At 42.7% G+C, this 26,137-nt stretch overlaps 1 protein-coding gene across 1 annotated transcript; it reads left to right on the forward strand.

The window, feature by feature from the left end:
* The first annotated feature begins 1,965 nt into the window (after window positions 1-1,965).
* On the forward strand, window positions 1,966-26,070 carry lcmt2 (leucine carboxyl methyltransferase 2). Its single transcript, XM_088352738.1, has 14 exons — window positions 1,966-2,112; window positions 2,184-2,308; window positions 3,997-4,078; window positions 4,157-4,340; window positions 8,896-9,052; window positions 10,399-10,588; window positions 12,920-13,027; window positions 16,809-16,896; window positions 16,970-17,188; window positions 18,681-18,911; window positions 18,978-19,075; window positions 23,008-23,195; window positions 23,872-24,007; window positions 24,085-26,070. Exons 1-14 carry the CDS (start codon window positions 2,074-2,076, stop codon window positions 24,268-24,270), a joined length of 2,031 nt encoding a protein of 676 aa, XP_088208864.1. The 5' UTR covers window positions 1,966-2,073; the 3' UTR covers window positions 24,271-26,070.
* The last annotated feature ends 67 nt before the right edge of the window (window positions 26,071-26,137 follow it).

The raw sequence follows: 26,137 nt of genomic DNA on the forward strand, positions 1-26,137 counted from the left end.
AGAAAGCGTGAAGAAGATATATTTGATGTGGAGAGGGAGAAAGACTGAAAAAAGAGAGAAACATGATTAGAGAGATCTAGAAAGAGAGAGAAACGGTGAGAAAGCAAACAACAGTGAGAGACAGGGGGAATGAAAAAAGATAGAGAGAGAGAAGATAGATAGATGATAAGAGAGATAAATAGAAAGAGCGTGAGAGGAAAAAAAGAAAGAAAGAGAGAGAGAGAGAGAGAGAGAGAGAGAAAGCGTGAAGAAGATAGATTTGATGTGGAGAGGGAGAAAGACTGAAAAAAGAGAGAAAAATGATAGAGAGAGAAAGAGAGAAGGACAGAGAGAAAGAAATTGAGAAAGAGAGAGTAAGAGTAGAGGAGAGAGAGAAAAAAGAGAGACAGCAAAAAGTGAGAGAGAGGAAGATCTAGAAAGAGAGAGAAACGGTGAGAAAGCAAACAACAGTGAGAGATAGGGGGAGTGAAAAAAGATAGAGAGAGAAAAGATAGATAGATGATAAGAGAGATAAATAGAAAGAGCGTGAGAGGAAAAAAAGAAAGAAAGAGAGAGAGAGAGAGAGAGAGAGAAAGCGTGAAGAAGATAGATTTGATGTGGAGAGGGAGAAAGACTGAAAAAAGAGAGAAAAATGATAGAGAGAGAAAGAGAGAAGGACAGAGAGAAAGAAATTGAGAAAGAGAGAGTAAGAGTAGAGGAGAGAGAGAAAAAAAGAGAGACAGCAAAAAAAGTGAGAGAGAGGGAGATCTAGAAAGAGAGAGAAACGGTGAGAAAGCAAACAACAGTGAGAGATCGGGGGAGTGAAAAAAGATAGAGAGAGAAAAGATAGATAGATGATAAGAGAGATAAATAGAAAGAGCGTGAGAGGAAAGAAAGAAAGAGAGAGAGAGAGAGAGAGAGAGAGAGAGAGAGAGAGAGAGAGAGAAAGCGTAAAGAAGATAGATTTGATATGGAGAGGGAGAAAGACTGAAAAAAGAGAGAAAAAATAATAGAGAGAGCAAGAGAGAAAGACAAAGTAAAAGAAATTCAGAAAGAGAGTGTAAGAGTGGAGGAGAGAGGGAAAGAGAGAAAAAAGAGAGACAGCAAAAAAGTGTGAGAGAGGGAGATCTAGAAAGAGAAAAGGTAAGAGAGAAAGCAAACAACAGTGAGAGATAGGGCGAGTGAAAAAAAGATAGAGATGATAAGAGAGATAAATACAAAGAGCATGAGAGGAAAAAAGAAAGATAGAGAGAAAATGTAGGGATTGCAAGAGAGAGAGAGAGAGAGAGAAATAGAAAAACTGTGAGAGAAAATGGAAAGAAAAAGAGAGAGAACACCAGTGTAAAGGGGATATAGATAGATCGAAAGAAAGAGACAGAGGCACAAAGTAAAGAGGGAGAAAGAGAGAGAGAGAGAACAAGAGAGAAAAGTGTGTGTGTGTGTGAGAGAGAGCAAGAGAGAGAGAGAGAGAGAGAGAGGGAGAGAGAGTGAGAGTGAGAGAGAGAGAAAGCGTGAAGAAGATAGATTTGATGTTAGAGAGAAAAGGAGAGGGAGAAAGACTGAAAAAAGAGAGAAAAATGATAGAGAGAGCAAGAGAGAAGGACAGAGAGAAATAAATTGAGAAAGAGAGAGTAAGAGTAGAGGGGAGAGAGAAAGAGAAAAAAGAGAGACAGCGAAAAAAGTGAGAGAGAGGGAGAACTAGAAAGAGAGAGAAACGGAGAGAGAGTAAACAAGAGTGAGAGATAGAGGGAGATCTAGTAAGAGGGAGAGAGAAAAGATAGAGATAAGAGAGAGAAATAGAAAGAGCATGAGAGAAAAAAGGAGAAAGAGTGAGAGAGAGAGAGAGAGAGAGAGAGAGAGAGAGGGAAAGAGAGAGATCATTTCGAAGGGAGCCATTTCCTGTATGATGACGATTCAGCTCATAAAGCCATTTCGTTCTTGAACGACTCATCCGTTCCAATCACAGTAAACCTACGTGTTGAAGGAGCGACAAAATGATCGCGTCCATTGAACAAAATACACAACACGTACTCTCATGAAAGAGAAGACACTAATGCTTGTACTTCGCCCCGTTTTAAGGACACATCCGAAAGCATGACTAACGGAAAAAAGCAGAAGGGTTCGGACACAGCGGTAAGCTTCTCTGCACGCGACTTTTGGACAACGCGTTGGTGACGCCTTCATGATCTTCTCGGTCTCTTCAGGTGCAAGGAACCAATGACAGCAGCGTAGTGAGTAAAGTGTCTGCTGCAGCTCAAGGCTACTTCTGCGACTGCTTCCTGCAGCACTTTGTGTCCAAAGTGGCGAGGAGATCCCCACTCATTAACAGGTCCATAAAAACTCGCTATTCCTCTCTGGAAACAACAAAACATTCATAAATGAGCGGTTTTGTGCCTAATTTGGACTTCCCTGCAAAATCCCACTCCCCTTTTACGTAGGGGGTGACTATATTTGGATTTCTTAAAAAAAGAACTTCTATCTATCACCATGTATCAGAAGGCTAAATGGAAAAAAGCAGGGTGACGTTTTAGGGCGAGGCTGACATTAACTGACATTGCCGGTAAACCTATTTGCTATCTCTCTCTCTCTCTCTCTCTCTCTCTCTCTCTCTCTCTCTTTATCTCGACATCTAGACATCCATCTATCTACACATCTATCCATCCATCTCGACATCTATCTAGACATATTTATCTATCTATCCTGACATCTACCTATCTATCTAGACATCAAACTATCTATCTAGACATCTATCTAGACATCTATCTATCTATCTAAACATCTAACTATCTATCTAGACATCTAACTATCTATCTAGACATCTCTCTATACATCTATCTAGACATCTATCTATCCTATTATCTATTCATCTATCTAGACATCTACCTAGACATCTATCTATATATCTATCGAGACATCTTTCTAGACATCTAGCTATCTATCTATCGAGACATCTATCTAGACATCTACCTATCTCTCTAGACATATATCTAGACATCTAACTATGCATCTAGACATCTATCTTGACATATATCTCGACATCGATCTAGACATCTGGACAGCTATCTATCCATCTAGACAACTATCTAGACATCTATCTATCTAGACATCTACCTATATATCTAGACATCTATCTATCTAGACATCTATCTAGTGATCTATCTAGACATATATCTATCTATCTAGACATCTAACCATCTATTTAGACATACATCTAGACATCTATCTATCCATCTATCTAGACATCTATCTATCTATATATCTATCCAGACATCGTTCTAGACATCTATCTATGTATCTATCTCTATCTATCTATCCATCTGTCTATCCATCTATCTAGACATCTATCTAGACATCTATCTAGACATCTATCTATCTATCTAGACATCTATCTATCTATCTATCTGTCTAGACATCTATCTATCTAGACATCTATCTAGACATCCATCTAGACATCCATCTAGACATCCATCTATCTATCTAGACATCCATCTAGACATCTATCCATCTATCTATCTAGACATCTATCTATCTATCTATCTGTCTAGACATCTATCTATCTAGACATCTATCCAGACATCTATCCAGACATATATCTATCTATCTATCTATCTATCTATCTATCTATCTATCTATCTATCTATCTATCTATCTATCTATCTATCTATCTATCTATCTATCTATCTATCTATCTATCTATCTATCTATCTATCTATCTATCTATCTATCTATCTATCTATCTATCTATCTATCTATCTATCTATCTATCTATCTATCTATCTATCTATCTATCTATCTATCTATCTATCTATCTATCTATCTATCTATCTATCTATCTATAGATCTATAGATCTATCTATCTAGACATCTATCTATCTAGACATCTATCTATCTAGACATCTATCTATCTAGACATCTATCTATCTAGACATCCATCTAGACATCCATCTAGACATCCATCTAGATATCTACCTAGATATTCATCTAGTAATCTAACTTGAGTTTTTGGGGTTTCTCCAGGGGTTACTACGTGCGCTGGAGAGCAGTGGAGAACTGCGTGCAGACTTTCCTGCGAGTCACAAAACAATGCGCCAAGAGACAAGCAAGTTCAACTTGCCTGATCCATTACCTTGTTTTTCAACCCCCACATAAACAGCAAAATCTATTCCCGCTTTTGCAGATATTGTCTCTGGGTGCTGGGTTCGATTCCCTCTATTTCCGCCTTCACGGGGACGCGGCGCTCCAGAAGACCGTCGTGTTCGAGGTCGATTTCCCAGACGTGACTCGGCGAAAGGCCGCTCTGATCCAGTCTAATAAGTCCTTGTCGGAGTTGTTGGACTCTCGGCATGTAATTTCTTCGACAGGTGAGATAAAATTTTCTACCTGTGACATTGTTTTGCTGAGATCGGAGCTGTAAATAACGATTTATCGATGAATTCATCCATCTACTATCTGAACCGCTTATCCTCAGTTGGGTCCCGGGGGTGCTGGAGCCCCTGAACCGGTTGCCAATTATCTAAATGTACATTTCTTTAGCACGGCGGCGCAGTGGTTAGCGCATGTGCGGCACAGTTCATGTCTTGGGAACCTCCTGCGTGGGTTCAAATCCAGCTCCAGACTTCCTGTGCGGAGTTTGTATGTTCTCCCGGTGCTTGCGTGGGTTTCCTCCGGGCACTCCGGTTTCCTCCCACATTCCAAAGACATGCATTTCAGGTGGATTGGTCGGTCCAAATTGTCCCTAGGTGTGAATGAGCGAGCGAGTTGTCTGTCCCCGTGTGCCCTGCGATTGGCTGGCAACCAGTTCAGGGTGTCCCCTGCCCACTGCCCGATGAATGCTGGGATGGGCTCCAGCACCCCCGCGACCGTACTGAGGATAAGCGGTGTAGCTAATGAGATGAGATGAGATGAGACATTTCTGCATTTATATAGTGTTAGGTTTTAAATAAACTTCAATTACCCTCCTCATCTGTGAACTGTGACGCGAAAAGCATGCTGGGAGCACGCATTCTTTGGTTATTATATACTACGCAAGTCACTAGCGATACTAGTTTTAAATGTCATTTCTTTGTTTGGGAATTAAATATTAAATGTATCGTTTACCAAATTGTTCGAATGAGTTATCTGACTCCATTAACCAAACACAACTTACATTAACCCAACAATGTGCGCTCATTTCTAGATGGAAAAGATGAACAAGAAAAGCAGACATTTGCAGGGATCAGAATTTTCCGCGGATCCGCGGATTTCCGCTGTTTTTGAACCCCAAAGGCATTCCGACTTTTTCACTTTTTCTCTTGCGTAGCAAACAAATTCAAAATCCGACTGTCTCACTCTTTCCATTATTGCTCTGGCGCACCCTGGCGTCCGTTAGAAAAATTGGCCGCATTGTTGGGGGGGGCGCTCCGCCCTGTTTTATTCCTGGACCCTGGCTATTTCAGCTGAAAATGAAAATCTCCATTCTGATCCCTGCATTTGCAAACGGGGGCAGATTTAATTTCATTAGCAATTTAACTAAGTGTACTCCATCGAAAATGGCCGAATTAGTCGAACTAGTGTCGTTCCAGTCTCTGTGTAGCCTTCTCTTCGAGTCCTCTCGCCTTCTCCTCTCGGCCCACGTCTCCCCGCAAGATGGCGTCTCGACTCCTCCCATGGGCGTGCCAAGGAAGCCCCCCCCCTGGGCTTTGCGATGTCTGGAAAACTCAAAACAACGGAGAGCGTTTCTACGTCATCAGGGCTTTGTTCTCAAAACACCGCCTGCCGTCCTCCGTCAGGGTCCTGTTATCAAAATTCCCTAGTCAGATTATTCTGCATTTGGAACAACGTGACCTGTCATTGAACTATAGCCTACTCGGTGAAAATCTCCATTGTTCCAGTCTCTGTGTAGCCTTCTCTTCGAGTCCTCTCGCCTTCTCCTCTCGGCCCACGTCTCCCCGCAAGATGGCGTCTCGACTCCTCCCATGGGCGTGCCAAGGAAGCCCCCCCTGGGCGTCGCGATGTCTGGAAAACTCAAAACAACGGAGAGCGTTTCTACGTCATCAGGGCTTTGTTCTCAAAACACCGCCTGCCGTCCTCCGTCAGGGTCCTGTTATCAAAATTCCCTAGTCAGATTATTCTGCATTTGGAACAACGTGACCTGTCATTGAACTATAGCCTACTCGGTGAAAATCTCCATTGTTCCAGTCTCTGTGTAGCCTTCTCTTCGAGTCCTCTCGCCTTCTCCTCTCGGCCCACGTCTCCCCGCAAGATGGCGTCTCGACTCCTCCCATGGGCGTGCCAAGGAAGCCCCCCCTGGGCGTCGCGATGTCTGGAAAACTCAAAACAACGGAGAGCGTTTCTACGTCATCAGGGCTTTGTTCTCAAAACACCGCCTGCCGTCCTCCGTCAGGGTCCTGTTATCAAAATTCCCTAGTCAGATTATTCTGCATTTGGAACAACGTGACCTGTCATTGAACTATAGCCTACTCGGTGAAAATCTTCATTGCACTCAATAAATGTAACTTGTATTCAATCGTATAAAATCCTTTATAGTCAAATGTATAAAATCCTTCAATAGCCACCGAAGACCTCCCAAAGGGCTTTACAATGTGCTTTACACCTACCCATTCACACACACTCACACTCACACACCGATGGCTTATTTAAAAAATGCAACATTTTCTGCCAATTGATTATTGTTATTTTTTTTCATGTTTATTCTTTATATGCATTTGATTTGTAAATGTCATCTTAAAACGATTTGGGAATCGATTTGTTTTCAATTGTTTTATAAATGTTACATGATTCATATTATATTTTGTAATAGATTTTTATTTATATTATTTAAGATAATTTATTTTTTGCACCTTTTTAAGAAAAATCATTTTTGATGTGTAGTATTTATTTTTGGGGGAGAGAAAATCCCAGCCATCTCCGGGCAGTGGGCAGGGGACACCCTGAACTGGTTGCCAGCCAATCGCAGGGCACACGGGGACAGACAACTCACTCGCTCAGTCGCACCTAGGGACAAGTTGGACCGGCCAATTCACCTGAAATGCATGTCTTTGGAATGTGGGAGGAAACCGGAGTGCCCGGAGGAAACCCACGCAAGCACGGGGAGAACATACAAACTCCGCACAGGAAGTCTGGATTTGAACCCACGACAGGTTCCCATGACATGAACTGTGCTGCACAAGTGCTAACCACTGCGCTACCTTTAGTATTATAATGCCATCCTTTATGGCACAGGTGTCAAACAGGCGGCCCACGGGCCAGATCAGGCCCGCTAAAGGATTGAATCCGGCCCGCGAGACAACACTCAGAGAAGCGCAAGAGAAAAACAAGCTGCAAGGTTGAAATATGTCAACTTGATTTGCCAAAGCCAGGTGCCTCGACCAAAGACACTGTACTAGTATTTATTTCTCTCTCTCTCTCTCTCTCTCTCGCTTTCTCTCTTTCTTTCTCTTTCTTTCTTTCTTTCTCTCTTTCTTTCTCTCTCTCTTTCTTTCTCTCTTTCTTTTCCACCCCTTTTTTCCCCACTCCGTCTCTGTCTCTTTCACTCTCTGTGTCTCTTTTTCCCTTCCTTTGTTGCTCTTTGTCTCTTTCGCTCTGTGTCTTTTTTTCTTTTTTCTCTGACTTCCTTTTTTCCTTTTCTCTCTTCTCTTTCTCTCTTCATACCCTTCCCACTTTCTTTTCTCCTTTCTCTCCTTCTGTCTTTCTATTTCTCTTTGGATTTCTTTCTTCCTCTCCCTTTCTTTTCCCCCCTCTCTCACGTCTTTTTATCTTTTGTTTCTCCCTCTCTCTCTCTCTCTCTCTCTCTCTTTTTTTATTTGTCCCGCCTTCTCCTTTTCCCTCCCTCTTTCTCTTATTTCTTTATCCCTCTTTTTCTTTCTCTTTAATCTACTCGTCCGACCCCCGACAGAATGTTTGTTCTATCATGTGGCCCCCGAGTTAAAATTGTAAGTCGAGACGCATTTTGTATGGAAATGCGCTAATCCGTTCCACGCACGGCAAAAGTACAGTATACGGCATGTTAACATTCGATTACTGCACAATAAACATTGAATGAGAGGCACATGATATAAAAAAGGAAATCTAGAGTAAAACATAAAAATATTAATTTACCTTATTGCCTCGCGTGCAAGCTGAAAAACTGATCTAATGATGTCTGCTTTTGCCGGCTTTTGACAATTGGTCGGAAATGGGCGAAGCAGACGCAGCGAAAGCCTGACTTGTAAATGATGATCTGCATTTATATTACGTTTTCCGTGTGATTCCTTTCCACAAATTTCGAGACTTCATGGAATTTTGCAAAAATTCATTTAATTTAGGCTGTATGAATAAAGGAAGCATCCTCTCTTCTATCTTGCTGAAAACCTTCCTCCTGATCTGTGAACTCTGAGCTGTGACGGTGACACGAAAAGCATGCTGGGAGCATTAGCACTGGTTGCCAGGCAGATTTGAAGCGCTAGCCAGTTTGTTTTCATTGAGGAAATTCGGGGAGCGGCGAATAGCATACTGTACTGTATTTTTGACTTCGTAACTAGAGGCAATATTTTCCTGTTCCGGTACTTCATAACCTGAAACTATACTTAGTGGCTCATCCATCACGTGACACAACAAATCGATAAAATCGTTGGCACCTAATTTCATTATTTATCAATTATAATCAATTTTATCGATCAGTTGTTGCAGCCCTAGCTGAAATCCCAATTACAGGATTCATACTGGTGCCTGAAATAATTGAAAACGCTTGAATCTTAATGTTGTGTTTTTAAAGAATAAAAGGTGCTTGGATTTTGGTTGAAATGCTCGTAAATGCTTGAAGCTGTTGCCATGTTTTACAAGAAGTCCGCCAAAAAATGACGCCAACACTGCACTGCCATTGCATTTCTTCCCTCGTGATGTTGATGTACTTCTCAAAATGGCCTCTCATATGCGCAGGGCCCGTGTATGTGTCAAGCAGTCAGTACTTCCTACTAGGAGTAGATCTGCGACAAACAGTCCGTGTAGAGGAAGATCTACTAAAAGCAGGACTGGACCCAAACGCACCTACTTTGGTGCTTTCCGAAGTAGTGCTCACCTACATGGAAACACAAAGGTATTCAAAATATTTTAAAATTTTGGAACTTTAATGTACAGTAATCAACTGCTTCACGAATATATTTTCTTTTTTGTCATTGATATCCATGTATCGTGCATTGTGTTCTGCAGGGGACAGCACACAGCAAATGCTTTCACGTAGGCAGGTTGTATGTGTGTTTGGTGGGTGGTCGCGACTTCCTGTGTGCGCGGTTGTGATAGGTTGGTGTATGCTGTCAGTCAAACAGCCGGGGCAAAAGTCAATGTGGCCGCTGAAAACATACTGGAAAACCATGGCGGCAGATAGCTTTTAGCGACTCGTGACGTTATAAATAGATTACTCAATAAAATCGGACTCTGGGGAAATCAGAAGAGCGCGAAGGAATGCTAATCGCCAGTGGGTGCTTCGTGGATTGTTTTTGGGTCCCGGGCATCGGGAGAGAAAGCAAAGGCGGTGCTTCTGCTAGGTAGCTACTGCTACGACTGCGCAACAAGCAACCCCTGCCGAGCATGTAGCTCACCAATGCCCTTTTCATTACACATAAAACGGATGACCTGGAGCTACAACTGGAGGGAAACCGCTACTGTTGGGTCTGTCGTATTTTAATCATCACGGAGATCTGGCTCAATTCGAGGATACCCAATGCTAGCGTACAGCCAGCCAGACCCTCCCATGAGAGGAGAAGACCTCCATTTTCGCCGTACTTTTGTACAATGACAAGTTCTAGTCCCAACTGTGATAACCGAGGGATAACTGTAATTTATTTTAGAATCGGTTATCCCTATGTAGAAGGAACAATTCTGGAAATTTAGATCATATTACCGAATCACCTGTGCCCGCGCCAACCGCTGCGGGCTCTGATTGGCTCCCTGTCCCTATTTAAACCAGTCCTGTCACTCTCCTGTTGTCAGTCTGTCTGTGAACCTCTGTTGATACAAGACAAGCCTTTTTTGACCCTGACTCCCGCCTGTCCCGTTTTTGCTCCCGTTTGTCTCCGACTACGACCTGTTTTGATCCCGACCACGTCTGCTCCGCCGTCTCGGCTTACGACCCGCTTTTTATCCCGACTACGTCTGCCCTCCCGTCCTGGCTTAGGACTCGTTTCCGACCCGACTGCGTTTTTGCTCTCCCTGTCTCGGTTACCGACCTGTTTTTCCGTCCCTGACACCGCCATCACTCGCTACGGAAAATCCTTGCTTCCCGCGTCCTAGAGGATCCTGGGCGCCAGCCTTCCTCTTGACTTCAGTAAAACTGCTGGTAAACGTTACGCGATTGGGTCCTGATTCCGTTCCGATCGTGACAGTCTACTAGTTTTGGGGATTCCAGTTGTGGCAATTGAATTCATCAACATGATGTTCTTCCAGGTCCGAAGACATCATTGGTTGGATGGCGAAGCTTTTGCCCCAGTCTCTGTTTGTGATGTATGAGCAGATCCATCCTCACGATCCGTTCGGACGCATCATGCAGGAGCATTTCCGGAAATTGAATTCCAGTTTGCACGCGCTCCGACAATATCCCGACACAGAAGCCCAGAAGAAGAGATTTCTTGACCAGGTCAGTATTTACAAAATTGCTGTGATTTTTAAGCATATTTTCTTGCATGAAAGTCTTTATTTATTTCAGTTCAGAGTTTGTTCATTTAGGTCTTGGATGTGTATTACTACTACTACTACTACTACTACTGAATAATAATAATTGACTGGGTAAAATCACATCTCTCAAATAGAGCTCAATACCTACAGATTGGTGAAAGTAGTTCAAGTCTTAGAGCATTAGCCGTGGAGTCCCTCAAGGGTCTGTGTTGGGACCTTTGATGTTTTTCTCATCTCATCTCATCTCATTAGCTGCACCGCTTATCCTCAGTAGGGTCGCGGGGGTGCTGGAACCCATCCCAGCAATCATCGGGCAGTGGGCAGGGGACACCCTGAACTGGTTGCCGGCCAATCGCAATGCACACCGGGACAGACAACTCGCTCGCTCATTCACACCTAGGGACAATTTGGACCGGTCAATCCACCTGAAATGCATGTCTTTGGAATGTGAGAGGAACCGATGAATGCTATCTTGCCGAAAACCCTCCTCATCTGTGAACTGTGACGGTGACGCGAAAAGCATGCTGAGAGCACGCATTCTTTGGTTCTTATATACTACGCGAGTCACTAGTGATACTAGTTTTTAAATGTCCTTTGGGAATTAAATATTGAATGTATCGTTTACCAAATTGTTTGAATTAGTTATCTGACCTGACCCATTGGGCGGGTCAGGTGCCAACTTCACCTCCTCCTCGCCGGAAGACGCCGCCACGTCTAAAGGACTCACAACAAGAAAGCTTATCAGCTCAAAGCAATGCCAAGCGTTGATCAAAACAAGGCCCAATTCCCTCGTCAGCGCCCCGCTATCAAAATTCCCCAGCCAAAACACTCGACCTGTCCTCGACCTTCAGCCTCCTGTGAAAAATCCCCACTGCATTCAACAAATGTAATTTGTATTATATTAAATCCCTTATAGTCAAATAAATAAAATAAAAAAAACCTTCAGTAGGCACTTAAAAGCTTCGGCTTCAGCCTACTCCATTTGGGCACATGTTTATGTATAATATAAAGATTGTTTATTTGTCTTTATTGTGCAAATACTTTGTTCTTCCCTTTGGTTGATTACCGTAAATTCGGGACTATAGAGCGCACCTGATTATAAGCCGCACCCACCACATTTTAAGAGGATAACCACTTTTGTACTTACACAAGCCGCACCTGTATATAAGCCTCATGCGCCCATATTAAAACATGTAACACAATCACAAAATTAACCCAAACCCGACTTTGAGTCCCACGATTGTAACTGAATATGAAGTACACAGTCCCAAAACCGCAGCCGGCAAAATGAACGGAAAATGATACCGGTACTTAAGGTTTGATGTAGACCTGCAGAGTCCGGGTCTCGTTGAAAACAATCCAAGGAAAAAATATGTATATTTCCAAAGGTAAGGGTGGGAAAAATATATATCCACTATTGTCCGCTGCGTCCACAAACACGTCTCACCTTTACTCCACTTCCTATCAGCCTCCGTTGTTTTCGCCCCTTCTCTTTGATTCGCCCGTGGAAAACATAACAGAATAAGTCTCTAAAATAAATACATTACAAAAATATACAGTTGCAAATACATATTATACATGGTTATACATATTTGCAAAGAAAGACGGTACACCGAGAGTTTTCAAAGCTTTAATAATAATATAACTTTCATCCCAAACCGTGCCTGTGAAGGGTAGCAAAACGCTACTAGCAACACGCTTGCAACACAGGATACGGGTCTGTTAAAAAAACATACCGTACTTGTAAAAATCACGGTAAACTGTCCTCATCTTCCTCTTTATAACCGACGTCATCAAAGTCGTCCTACTTCAGTATGGGAAAGAAACTTTGTCATATAGACGTCGTCCCACACTCCCTTATTCAAAAACACGCTAGCAACACGCTCGCAACACAGTAAACGGGTCTGGTAAAAAAAAAAACTACCATACTTGTAAAAATCACGGTAAACCGTCTGGACTGCTCGATTGCTTTTAGCTTGAAAGCTGCGTCATGTGCCTTTCTTTTTTGCAATTTGCATGATGAGGGTAAGTTTACGCTAATTTAATTTGTGCACAAGATAAGAAGTCGCAGTCTTCCTCGGTGCATATATTCCAGCGGTCTAAATCTTTTGTACTCGAGCGCCGCCGGCGGCCGTTAGAAAAATGACATAAATTGGCCGCATCACTGAATAAGCCGCAGGGTTGAACGTTTGGGAAAAAAGTAGCGGCTTATAGTCCGGAATTTACGGTAGTTGTTGATGCTGTTTTTTGTGTTGTACCTAAATAAACCTCATTGTGTTTTTGTCATATGCAGGGATGGGAGCAGTGCGTGTGTTTGGACATGAACGAGTTCTTCCTTCGCTTGATTCCTGATGACGAGAGGCGTCGAGTGGAAAGTTTGGAGCCCTTTGATGAGTACGAGGTAAAGAAAATGGCCCCACTTAGCTTGAGGTCGACCGATTATCGGACAGTCCGATTATCGGCACTGATATCTGGGGATTTGACCATGGTTGCGTATCATTATTGAATGTGAGAACTTAGGTGAGCTATGCGGCTTTCTATTTTCCCGGTATCTTGTTTTAGAACGATCTTGATGTTGCTGCGATGAGTTGAGTGAATTCAACTCAATTCCAAGTGTTTATTGTCATATGCACAGTAAAGTTGCGAGCGAAAAAGAAAATAGAAACTAAGGAATGGTTGGCATTTCTTGAATCCCAAGACTTTAACCTTCCGAATGATATTTGGAACGATGCATTTGAGTGACATCGTACAGACACCGCATCCGCACGTGTCTACGACACGTATTTGCTTCTTTGCAAGCTTTGGGAATGTTAAAGGGGTAATAAGTTAGACTGAATCATCTGACTGTTTTGTCGACGTTCCCATTGTAGCGCCTTATAATTCGGTGCGCCTTATCTATGGAAGATATAGGATCAAAAACTATTTTTTGGGGGTGCGCCCTATAGTGCGGAAAATACGGTAGTCTTTTTAGGGAAGCACGTTCAGGTGGAGACGCATTAGCTCTTATCATAACATTATTCCGTCAATCAAGCGTGTGTGTTTGCGATTGAGAGAGATGATGAAAAGCACGCTATAGTAGAAGGTGGAGTGATTAGCTGTTACCATAACATTAGTTGGTAACTCTGGCTCTAAAACAGGAGTGCCTACACTTCTATTTGCTAGCTCTGTTAAAATTTTGATGAACTTTTTGTTTTAAAGTAAGTCATGTCTTTGCACTCTTACTGCGTATTCATAATTTTATTTTGAAATATGTTTTGCTTCTTCAAAGTTAAGTCCACTTTATTCATTGGTTCAGACTATAAAGAAAGAAAAAATAGTTGAGCTGTCAGCTGCTAAAATGTTTATTCATTATTTGGGGACGCACTGTATATGAATGTTTGTGTGTGTGTTCATTTTAATTTTTACTCTTCTCAAAACAGTACAATTGAAACTGCTTGCAAGAATAAACTGTAGTGTGCCAAATATCAAAGATGTCCGTTTTGACTTACACAATGTTAAAGTCAATCATTATTAAGACTATTTGGTGGCCATATTTACCCAAATAAAATACATATAATGTTAAAATATTACCCGTGATAGTAGGAGCAAGTACTCACACGAGGCTCTCATGATGGTTCCAAGAGGAAAGAGACCGCCCCCCAGGGGGGCGTGGTTTATTTCACGTCAGTGAAAACATTAAACACATAAACACGACTTCAAAATAAGAGAATATAAGATTGATAAATGTACAAGAGATGCAATTGGACTGATTATTGAAACGTTACTTCATGTGTGTGTGTGTGTGTGAAAGATTGTTTTTATATTTCGTAATATAAAAACAAGCTAATTACCTTGAGACAGAAATTCAAGAGATTTACCTTGAAAACCTGACACACAGTACAACATTCAGGTTTGAAATAGTATTTCCACTACATATTGTTCAACTAAATGGCTGTGTAGCTTGGAAAATAGGTAAGTATGCCAACGGAGGTGTGCTGCGCTTCACTCTTGTTTATTCCTGCTCATCTTCCCTGCAACTACTCTTTGCGCTTCTGTGCTTTTTCTTGTCTATCAGCGCCCTCTGTAGGAATTAATGTTCCATGATGTATGTTTTGGATCGGGTAATGTTGTAATGGTGCTCTGTGCAGCCCTTAAATTGTTTTAATTAAAAATATTTTAATGGTTTACAAGGTTTTTAGGGGTTTTGTTTTAATTATATCGTCACTGTATAGTAAACATGTTACTGCCCACTTTGCACATCTGTTCAGCTGCTCCTCTCGCACTTTTGCACCACTGTGCCATACTCGTAACTATGACTTTTGCACTATTGTTGTACATTATCCTTTTTCCGAGAATCCGACGTTTACCAGATACTGTAAGGTTTTAACATTTCTTAAACTTAAATCTGACTCCAAACCCTTACAGTTGGAGCATGCCCAAAAGTCGAAGAAGTTATTGAGCCGAGTATAGTCCACGTATTAATTTATTAAGCCGAATCAAAGAGTTGAACACATCTTTCTTCCTTGCCAATTGCAATTGTGTGTAGGAGAGCGAGCGAGCGGCGGGGGCTTCCGAGTTGCCCACTTTTATGACACATGGTGATGAAATGTCCACGCCCCATGACCAAGCCTCTGGCTGATTGGTCCGCGCCGTGTTGATGCAATTATCCCAATCGTCCTTTGAAGCTTGGGAGAAGGGTGAGAGGTCATCGCCCCCCGGACAGAATGGGGCACGACACACATATTCTAACCCCCCCGGGAAGTGACAATTCATTGTTATCTGCACAAACAGTATTCCAAGACACGTTCCAAAGCACAGGGGTTTTACGACATCCTTCTCTCAGAGTTTGCTCTCAAACACTGAAGTCAGAGTTTAGAACAAGTATTTTTGAGTATCTGTGGAATAAAACCGTGTATAAAATAGCATAAAACTTTAATACTTATTTTAACTTCATATGTATAATTGATATATTTTCTGTGTACAAGAAATGTGTGTACAAGAAAGACAAAGTAGATCTATCTAAATATGAATTGACATAACACACCATGAACACCTTTAATGGGTTCATTCCTTACCACATTTGGCATGTAAAACCAAGGGGGGCGTGGCTAGGGCAGAGCTAGGGTGCTCCCGACCTGGCATGGTGAAAAGAGGCTTTTGTCCCTCACTCTTAAGCCTTACTCTAACACTTAGCGGAGTATTCAGACGTTCTCATTCTCATCATTTGCTAAAGTAAGGCGTAAAATCAAGAGGAAGGGAGAGTAATAAGATCGAGTTTGTCAAAACCAAGAAAGGTGGCAAGATGCTACGCTTTATTTATTGGTTGGAAAAATATACTGTAGGTAGACAAAATAAACACCAAAGCACAGTGGAATCTCGGTTCTCGACCATAATCCGTTCCAGAACCCTGTTCGAAAACCGATTTGTTCCATCACCGAAATCATTTTTCCCATTAAAAATAATGTCAACCGTTTTAATCCGTTCCAACACCCTGAATGTTTAGCTTGAATGTTTAACGTAAACAAAGCTAACCCAGGCTAATCGTACGTTCGTGTTATCGTAATCTTCCGTACAAAATATTACGCTAACATGAACGTGTAAAAATAAAAAAATCAGGTCGTTTACAAGTCATTTAGTCTCCACAACAAGTGGTGAGCGGTTCATTGGAAAGGGGGCTCCGTTCCAACACCCTCAATGTTGGGCTCCGTTCCAACACCCTGAATGTTTACCTTGAATGTTTAACGTAAACATGAAGCTAACCCAGGCTAATCGTACGTTCGTACAAAATATTACGCTAACATGAATGTGTAAAGAAAAAAAAAAGGATAAAGAAAAGAATTATGAATAGGATTTCTTACCTTTGTGGTGGTCAGCAGAAGGCACAGGCAAGATCAGCAATAGTTGTACGCACTACTTTTCTTTTTTTCACCTGTAGCAACTTTGCCGCTTGCACTGACTTTCTTGGGAGGCATAATAAGGGGCTAAAACACCCGTACGCCGCTCAACACGGCACCCTAGCGTACGCACTCACGCATTACCGGCGTTCGAATTCCGATTTTTTGACCGAACAGCGAAGCAAGAATTTCTTTTGGGTCGGACTCCGATTCGTTCGAACTGAGAGGCGTTCGAAAACCGAGGTTCCACTGTATTGGAAACTGTTTATTCGTTTGAACTCCATGGGATATTTATTTTCTGTTGGTCAGGAGTGGCACCAGAAATGCTCCCACTACTTCATCCTGACAGCATCTAAAGGCTCTCTCACAGCACAGTGCCTGCTAGTCCATCCAACGGGTACTTGTAGCTTCTTCCTCATCCCCTTTCGGTTATCTATTTCAAGTTTTTAAGTTTTTTTCTTCTTTTTCAGCGGCAGTCGATTGCCCCCGTCGAAGCTCGTACGACCTCGTCGCAAAAACGGAGCCGGTGGGCGCGGAGGGTTTCGGAATGGCCTCCGCTTTGTTGGACGGAGGGCACGTCCTGCTCACCGGAGGATCCTGCAGGACTGGCCGAGGCGCTCCGAGTAGGGTCTTGTACCGAGGTCCCGAAGGCTGGAAAGCCCTATGTGTCAACCCCTCGACGCATTCCAGTGAGGAGTTTTAGAATTAGAATTGTTTTATTGTCATTAATAACAAGGTGGAAGTCATGGTTTGTAGTGGCGATTAACGATAGTTAGATAGATAGATACTTTATTCATCCCCGTAGGGAAATTCACTCTTCCAGCAGTATCCTTTTTTTGTTTATTAACAGATTAACAGGATGGCCTCGGGGTGCTGTGTTGTAGTTAGCAACAGCGGAGTGGATGACATCACAAGCTAGGCCAAAAGTTCGACGTCCCTGCAGCAGATGGGAGTCTTTGTGCCCAGGGTTACACCACCTCGTGTTCACGTAGATAGCGGGTCCACTTCCTCTCCGCTTCCCGCAGGCTTTTGTGTCTCTGTCCCTAACAGCGCTGAAGCCGGGTAGCTCCACGTTAGCGTCCGATATGCTAGATGTGAGCCATGTTTTGGTAAAACACAGCAAACTGCACTTCCTGTACGCTTTGATGTTTTTCACCAGCACAGCCAGTTTGTCGGTCTTATTTGGTAGAGCAGTGTTCTCGTTTGCCCGCGTCCCTGCGTCCTAGACGCATCATTTTTGCTGGGGACGCATAGTCTCAAATCAACTTGCGTCCCCGGGACGCAACTTTTTTGACACAAAATTGGCATTATTAACCGACTACATTTTTTTTAAACAAAGATTTACCGCACTACAGACATTTCGTCAGGCAGATCCGGCAGATGTTGTTTTGGTCTCGCGGTTCGAGTTTTCGTCTGCACGCCGATCTCGAGTTGTGTAGTGAAAGGAAGTCCGTCACTTTTTAGAGAACCGGCTTTTTCGGCTCAACTCATGAAAGAGCGCCGGCTCTCAAACGGCTCACTTGCTTTGATGCATTATATTACGAATGATGATGTTGTATAAAGAAAAAAAAAAGGAAATATAAAAGGAGAAAATGAAAAAAAGGCAGGTTTGTGGTTATCCCTTTAATCAGTATATTACCAACAATAATTTGATGCAGAAATGAATATATAGATTTTCATTATATTTTTGTCACCGATTTACAATTTCAACCCCGATAAGACTAAATTTTGGGGACCCATAGATCTCTCTTGGGACCCATAGATTTTTGAGCATGCGAGTCCCCGGGACCCATCATTTTTTACAGGTAAAATGAACACTGGTAGAGAGTTCACATTTACCATGATTACGGACAGTACCGAAGACTTATAACTCCGCTTAGCCTTAGCTCCGGCTCTGGATCCACGACAGGGCCCCCTCATCACGCTGGCACGAGAATTCTTCAGGGCAAGGAGTTGATTCCTGGAATAGACGCATTTTTGTGTGTTAAAACCCATAACCATAGGATAGAATTGCTAGATAGATGGATAAAAATTGTCCTCATGTTGAGGTTTTTGAGTTTTTCCTTGCCCGCATGTTGGTTTCAGATCAGGGGATGGTGTCATTGTAACCTCTGCAGTCCTTTGAGACATTTTGTGATTAAGGCCCTCAAAATAAATGGGTGACTTAAATCTGCCTTGCAGGTGCTCGCCTTTACCACAGCATGACCCGAGTTCCAGGGGGCGCTGCAGTGGTTTTCGGAGGACGCTCGTCTCCCGTCCATCCCATAAAAGGCCTCTTCAGAGTTACCCTAGAGTTTCGAGGTTCAAATGCTTCTGACAGGGTCGTCGAAATGCGTGAGGAGCAAATGATCTCCACTGGTGTTCCTCCTCCACCCAGGTGGAGGCACTCTTCCACGCTTGTCTCTCATAAAGGTAAACAATGAGAAATGATTTGATTTCCGTGTATAGTTTTGCTTTAAATGGTTTGTTTTTGACTAGGGAAAAACTTCTTGTTTGTCTTTGGTGGAAAAAACGAGTCTGAAGCAGTTTTGGGTGATGGCTATTTCCTTGATCTGGATCAGCAACTCTGGACTGAGGTAGTCATTGTTTTCTATGTTTTTAACAGAATGTGCGATACGACTTCCGAATATCAGTATGAAAATTCATTACTACCGTAAATTCCGGACTATAGAGCGCACCTGATTATAAGCCGCACCCACCACATTTTAAGAGGAAAACCGATTTTGTCCACACACAAGCCGCACCTGTATATAAGCCGCATGCGCCCACATTAAAAAAATGTAACACAAACACAAAATTAACCCAAACCCGACTTCAAGTCCCGCGATTGAAACTAAATGTCCTTCATTAAGGTCCACAGTCCAAAAATCACAGCCGGCAAAATGAACAGAAAATGATACCGTACTTAAGGTTTGATGCAGACCTGCAGAGTCCGGGTCCCGCTGAAAGTAATCCAAGGAAAAAAGTGTATATTTCCAAAGGTAAGGGTGGGGAAAATATATCAGATGAACACATTTACTCCCGCAACTCGTTTTTCTTTAACCAACTTTTTATCCCCCTCTTCACCTTTTTTTTTGTCTGTCCCTCACCTTTAGCAGTCCCCACTAAACCCGTCACCCCGCGTTTGTTCCGCCCCTCCTCTTTCATTCACCTGTGCAAAACATATCAAAATAAGTGTCTAAAATAAATACAAATAAATGCATTACAAAAATATACAGTTGCAAATACATATAATACATGGGTTACACATATTTACAAAGAAAGAAGTTTTCAAAGCTTTAATAATAATAATAATATAACTTTCATTCCAAACGGTGCCTGTGACAGGGCAGTTAATGGTAGCAACACTCGAGCGCCGCTGGCGGCCGTTAGAAAAATGACATAAATTGGCCGCATCACTGAATAAGCCGCAGGGTTGGAAAAAAGTAGCGGCTTATAGTCCAGAATTGACGGTAATTTTAAGTGTTATTTTTCCAGGGCAATTTCATCTCATTTTTCTTGTCAATGGAAAATGTTACTGTTACAATAAGAAAAATTATCTTATAGACCAGCTGGTAGATCATTTTTCTTATTTTCAGTGTTTTTTTCCCTAATAATATCTCTCTCTCTCTCGCTTTTATATTTTATCGCTTTCTCCTTCTATATCTCTGTCAAAGTTGAGATTGCATGAGGATGAAGAACAGAACACACTCTGAGTCCGAAATTAGGCTTCCATTAGAGGCGCGTGCTTCCAAAATCTGCTTCAAAGACTAGAGACTCATTTATTCGGGAAAACAGACATAAAACAACACCTCTGATTGGCTTAAGCGCAATCACATGAATACAAGAAACAAAGCTGATTGGTTTACACAGAAAACACATGTTTAAAGGCTGTGAATAATGCTGGTCGCTAGATGGCATGTGAACATAATAAATGAGCAGTAAGGAAAGGGAAACTTTGTACACAAAAGGTACACTGTGAAAAGAAAAGGAATGTGGGGAGGAAAGCTCTTCCCCACACTTCCCAGAACCAAAGCGAAGGCCATCTTGATTACTAGTTAGCGGGCCCCAAGAGGTTACAATTTTTAGCACTTCCTCGCACTTCCCAGAACCGAAGCGAAGGCCATATTGATTACTAGTTAGCGGGCCCCAAGAGGATACAATTTTTAGCTCTTCCTCGTACTTCCCAGAACCAAAGCGAAGGCCATATTGATTACTAGTTAGCGGGCCCCAAGAGGATACAATTTTTAGCTCTTCCTCGCACTTCCCAGAACCAAAGCGAAGGCCATATTGATTACTAGTTAGCGGGCCCCAAGAGGATACAATTTTTAGCTCTTCCTCGGACTTCCCAGAACCAAAGCGAAGGCCATCTTGATTACTAGTTAGCGGGCCCCAAGAGGATACAATTTTTAGCTCTTCCTCGTACTTCCCAGAACCAAAGCGAAGGCCATCTTGATTACTAGTTAGCGGGCCCCAAGAGGATATAATTTTTAGCTCTTCCTCGCACTTCCCAGAACCAAAGCGAAGGCCATCTTGATTACTAGTTAGCGGGCCCCAAGAGGATACAATTTTTAGCTCTTCCTCGCACTTACTTCCCAGAACCAAAGCGAAGGCCATCTTGATTACTAGTTAGCGGGCCCCAAGAGGATACAATTTTTAGCTCTTCCTCGCACTTCCCAGAGCCAAAGCGACGGCCATCTTGATTACTAGTTAGCGGGCCCCAAGAGGATACAATTTTTGGCTCTTCCTCGCACTTCCCAGAACCAAAATGAAGGCCATCTTGATTACTAGTTAGCGGGCCCCAAGAGGATACAATTTTTGGCTCTTCCTCGCACTTCCCAGAACCAAAGCGAAGGCCATCTTGATTACTAGTTAGCGGGCCCCAAGAGGATACAATTTTTAGCTTTTCCTCGCACTTCCCAGAACCAAAGCGAAGGCCATCTTGATTACTAGTTAGCAGGCCCTAAGAGGATAGATTTGTTGCAAGAATCCAAACAGCACCTGAATATAATCTTTGGCTTAGTTAAGGAAATTTTGAAGGTAAAATCATACAAAGGCACATTCAAACTATATTCTAACTATAATTTGCCTCTACAATCTCTATCGTTTGTTTTCTCTTTAACTCTGGTCTCTGCTTCTCCTTTTTTCCCTCTTTCTCTATTTATCTTTTCCCCTCTGTCTTCCTTTCCTTCTTTCTCTCTGTGTTTTTCTTTCTCTTGTTTTTCCATGTTTCTTTTTCTTTTTTCTCTCGCTTTCTGTTTATCCCTCATCTCTCCGTTTCTGTCGCTCACCTTTCTTCTCTCTTTTTGTCTTTTTGTCTCCTTTGCTACTTTTCCCACTTTCTCTCTGTCTTTCTCTATAGCTTTCTTTATCTCAACTCTCATTGTTTTTCTCTGTCGCTCCTTCTTTCTTTTTTCTATCTTTCACTTGGTTTCTCTATTTTTCTCCATCTCTGTCTCGCCCCCTTTTTCTTCTGTTTTTCTTTTTTTCTCCCTCTGTCGCCCTTTCTATTTTTTCTTTATTGCTGTCTTTTTCTCACCTCTCGTTCTTTTTCTATTTCTTTCTTTTCAATTCCTCCTGATTTCTTCTCTCTCTCTTTCTTTCATTCTCTTCTTTGCCTCTCTCTCTTGCTTTTTCTTTAATGTAATATTCCGTCAGTGAGAGTTTTTTTTTGCATGTGGCCCCCTAAGCTTAAATGAGTTGGACACCCTTGTTCTACACCAGGGGTGTCAAACTCATTTTAACTCGGGGGCCACACGATAGAACAAACATTCTGTCGGGGGCCGGACTAGTAGATTAAAGAGAAAGAAAAAGAGAGATAAAGAAATAAGAGAAAGAGGGAGGAAAAAGACAAAGAGGGGGACAAAGAAAGAAAAAGAGAGAAGGAGAGAGCATGAGAAACAAAAGATAAAAAGTCGTGAGAGAGGGGAAAAAAAGGGAGAGGAAGAAAGAAATCCAAAGAGAAATAGAAAGACAGAAGGAGAGAAAATAGAAAAGAAAGCGGAAAGGGTATGAAGAGAGAAAGAGACAGAGTGGGAGAAAAGGGGTGGGAGAGAGAGAGAGAGAGAGAGAGAGAGAGAGAGAGAGAGAGAGAGAGAGAGAGAGAGAGAGAGAGAGAGAGAGAGAGAGAGAGAGAGAGAGAGAGAGAGAGAGAGAGAGAGAGAGAGAGAGATACAAGTACAATGTCTTTGTTCGAGGCACCTGGCTTTGGCAACATCAAGTGGACATATTTCAACCCGCAGCTTGTTTTTCTCTTGCGCTTCTCTGAGTGTTGTCTCGCAGGGCAGATTCAATCCTTTAGCGGGCCTGATCTGGCCCGCGGGCCGCCTGTTTGACAACCGCGTTCTACACCATACAGTGCCATCTAGTGGTTAAATAGCCTTTAAGGTTCAACACTGGGTTTGACAAAATGCTGTTGTTTGACTTCTCGTTGGGCTAGGAAATTGGGCTGACCATGACCGACAGTCCTAATGCCAATTTTACCCTCTGAGCTCCAGTTAAGAGGTTTTATCAAATGTCATTTTTTTAGCTCGCAGTAGAGGGCGCTGCACCCGAAGCCCGCCATTCCCATTCGGCATGTGCCTACCAGGGGGGGCTGGTGCTCTTCGGTGGGCTCGGAAGAAGCGGGGAGCCGCTTGGGGACGTCCTGGTGATGAAACCGAACAAGAGAGGCTTCTGTTGGGAGAAAATAGATGTTCAACCGCCTCCTTGTCCCAGGTCTGTTCCTCTCATCCGAATATTACCGTAAATTCCGGACTATAGAGCGCACCTGATTATAAGCCGCACCCACCTCATTTTAAGAGGAAAACCGATTTTGTACGTACACAAGCCGCACCTGTATATAAGCCGCAGGGGCCCACATTAAAAAATGTAACACAAACACAAAATTAACCCAAACCCGACTTTAAGTCCCGCGATTGAAACCGAATGTCCTTCATTAAAGTACACAGTCCAAAAATCACAACCGGCAAAATGAACGGAAAATGATACCGGTACTTAAGGTTTGATGCAGACCTGCAGAGTCCGGGTTCCGTTGAAAGTAATCCAAGGAAAAAAGTGTATATTTCCAAAGGTAAGGGTGGGAAAAATATATATCCACTATTGTCCGCCGTGTCCACAAACACTCACCTTTACCGGTCCCCACTTCCTGTCAGCCCGCGTTTGTTACGCCCCTTCTTTTTCATTCGCCCGTCCAAAACATATCAGAATAAGTGTCCAAAATAAATACATTGCAAAAATATACAGTTGCAAATACATATTAAACATGGTATAAGCCACCCAAAATTCAAGTATTTCTCAAACTTCGAAAAAAACTTGAATGATGGATTCCAAGCACTCGTACAAACTCTGTGTGATTTTAAGAAGGATGAACCAATGACACATTGTTTTATAGATATTCGCATGGTGCCCATGTGATCGGCGATCAATTGATGGTGGTGGGCGGGGTTTGGCTGCATTCACACGGCGTTCCCGGAGTAACCGCCATCAACCTATCCAAGCGGAAGAGCGTGGAGTTCAACCTGGACACGGTCAGTCCCGCGAAAGGGATTCGAACCCGTCGAGCCGTTTTGTGGCAAACCTCACCGCCGCTTTCTCCCGTTGTCAGACTTCGGTGCCGCGGCCTCTCATGTTGCATTCCTTCTGCTCCGAGCTGCTGGTCGGAGAGGAAGCCACGCTGATCCTGATTGGCGGTGGGGGGAACTGTTTCTCCTTCGGGACGCATTTCAACCCTCTGGCGGTGGCTGTGGATCTCGGACCGGCACTGGCAGGAACCGAGTTTTCACAACGATAGAAAGATCTAAAAATCATGCGGTGTTAGGGTTTCCAGGTTGATTCCGTGTTGAAGCAGGGGTCTCCAACAAGGTCATGTTTATTGGTATAGTCCCTAATCACAGAAAGAAGCAAAGGGCTGCAAGGACACCATTCCCTGATCTAAAACCTACATAAGGGCAAGGAAAAACTCAAAAACCTCAAGTCAAGTCATGTTTATTTGTGACGCCCTTAATCACAAAGAGTCTGAAAGGGCTGCACAGACCAAAGACTATTGCAGACTACAGACTATTACGACACCATCCCCTGATCTAAAACCTACATGAGGGCAAGGAAAAACTCAAAAACCTCAAGTCAAGTCATGTTTATTTGTGACGCCCTTAATCACAAAAAGTCTCATAAGAGCTGCAGAAACCACAGATTATTGCAAACTACAGACTATTATGACACCATCCCCTGATCTAAAACCTACATGAGGGCAATGAAAAACTCAAAAACCTCAAGTCAAGTTAAATCATGTTTATTTGTGACGCCCTTTATCACAAGGAGTCTCAAAGGGCCGCACAGACCCCAGACTATTGCAGACTACAGACTATTACGACACCATCCCCTGATCTAAAACCTACATGAGGGCAAGGAAACACTCAAAAAACCTCAAGTCAAGTAATGTTTATTGGTTTGGCCCTTAATCACAAAGAGTCTCAAAGGGCTGCACCGATCAAAGACTATTGCAAACTACAGACTATTATGACACCATCCCCTGATCTAAAACCTACATGAGGGCAAGGAAACACTCAAAAACCTCAAGTCAAGTCGTGTTTATTTGTGACTCCCTTAATCGCAAGAAGTCTCATAAGAGCTGCAGAAACCACAGATTATTGCAAACCACTGACTATTATGACACCATCCCCTGATCTAAAATCTACATGAGGGCAAGGAAAAACTCAAAAACCTCAACATGAGGAAAATGAAGAAACCTTGAGAAGGGACCGCACATGAGGTAGAAGATCATTGGTTACCTTAATTAGGGCTTTCTGCAGTTTCGGGAGGTTACTTACATATTGTGGCACGTTTGCACTAGTGATGCATTCAGGGACATGAACTAAATTTTTTTTCCATCTTTTTGTATTTTGCAGTAATTGTGGTTTAAAATCCACTATACGATCACTGTATGGTTATATTGTGGTTTTACCTAGTAAATCTGAATATTTTCAAGATCTTTGGCACTTCAAACAGGTCAAACTTGAACTTGGACACAAGATATCCCAGAGTTTGTTGAAAATGAAAAAAGTGGACACTCAATGTGTGTAAAAATATATTTTTTTTCTTAATTTCCGCTTAATGTGAATTAAAAAAGAGCATATATTTTCTGCAATGTGAAAGAGAAAGTTTAATCTTTGTTTTAAGGGTAGGGTGCGTGATTTGAGGTGTCATTTACCATTAAGTACAATGCCTCAGTTTATCTGAGATTTTTCTTGGCCTGCCACTCCGGGCCATAACTAGAACCGTGCCTGTGGTCTTCCATTTCCTCACCATCTTCCTCACTGTGGAAACTGACAGCTGAAATCTCTGAGCTAGCTTTTTGAACCTTCCCCTAAACCACAGGTGTCATACAGGCGGCCCGCGGGCCAGATCAGGCCCGCTAAGGGATTGAATCTGGCCCGCGAGACGACACTGAGAGAAGCGCAAGAGAAAAACAAACTGCAGGTTGAAATATGTCAACCTGATGTTGCCAGAGCCAGGTGCCTCTCACAAAGACACTGTACTTGTATTTATTTATTTATTTATCTCTCTACATCCCTCTCTCTCTCCATCTCTCTACATCTCTCTCTCTCTCTCTCTCTCTCTGCATCTCTCTACATCTCTCTCTCTCTCTCTCTGCATCTCTC

The sequence above is a fragment of the Urocampus carinirostris genome, chromosome 14, assembly GCF_059441175.1.
Source record: "Urocampus carinirostris isolate Australia breed hairy pipefish chromosome 14, RoL_Ucar_1.0, whole genome shotgun sequence".
NCBI classification, from domain to species: Eukaryota; Metazoa; Chordata; class Actinopteri; order Syngnathiformes; family Syngnathidae; genus Urocampus; species Urocampus carinirostris.

Excerpts from the sequence above, each read along its gene's own strand:
- lcmt2 (XM_088352738.1), top strand. The coding sequence starts at position 2,074 with ATGACTAACGGAAAAAAGCAGAAGGGTTCGGACACAGCG. Across the intron at positions 2,113-2,183 it reads AGAAGGGTTCGGACACAGCG|GTGCAAGGAACCAATGACAG; the intron begins GTAAGCTTCTCT and ends CGGTCTCTTCAG. Across the intron at positions 2,309-3,996 it reads AGATCCCCACTCATTAACAG|GGGTTACTACGTGCGCTGGA; the intron begins GTCCATAAAAAC and ends GGGTTTCTCCAG.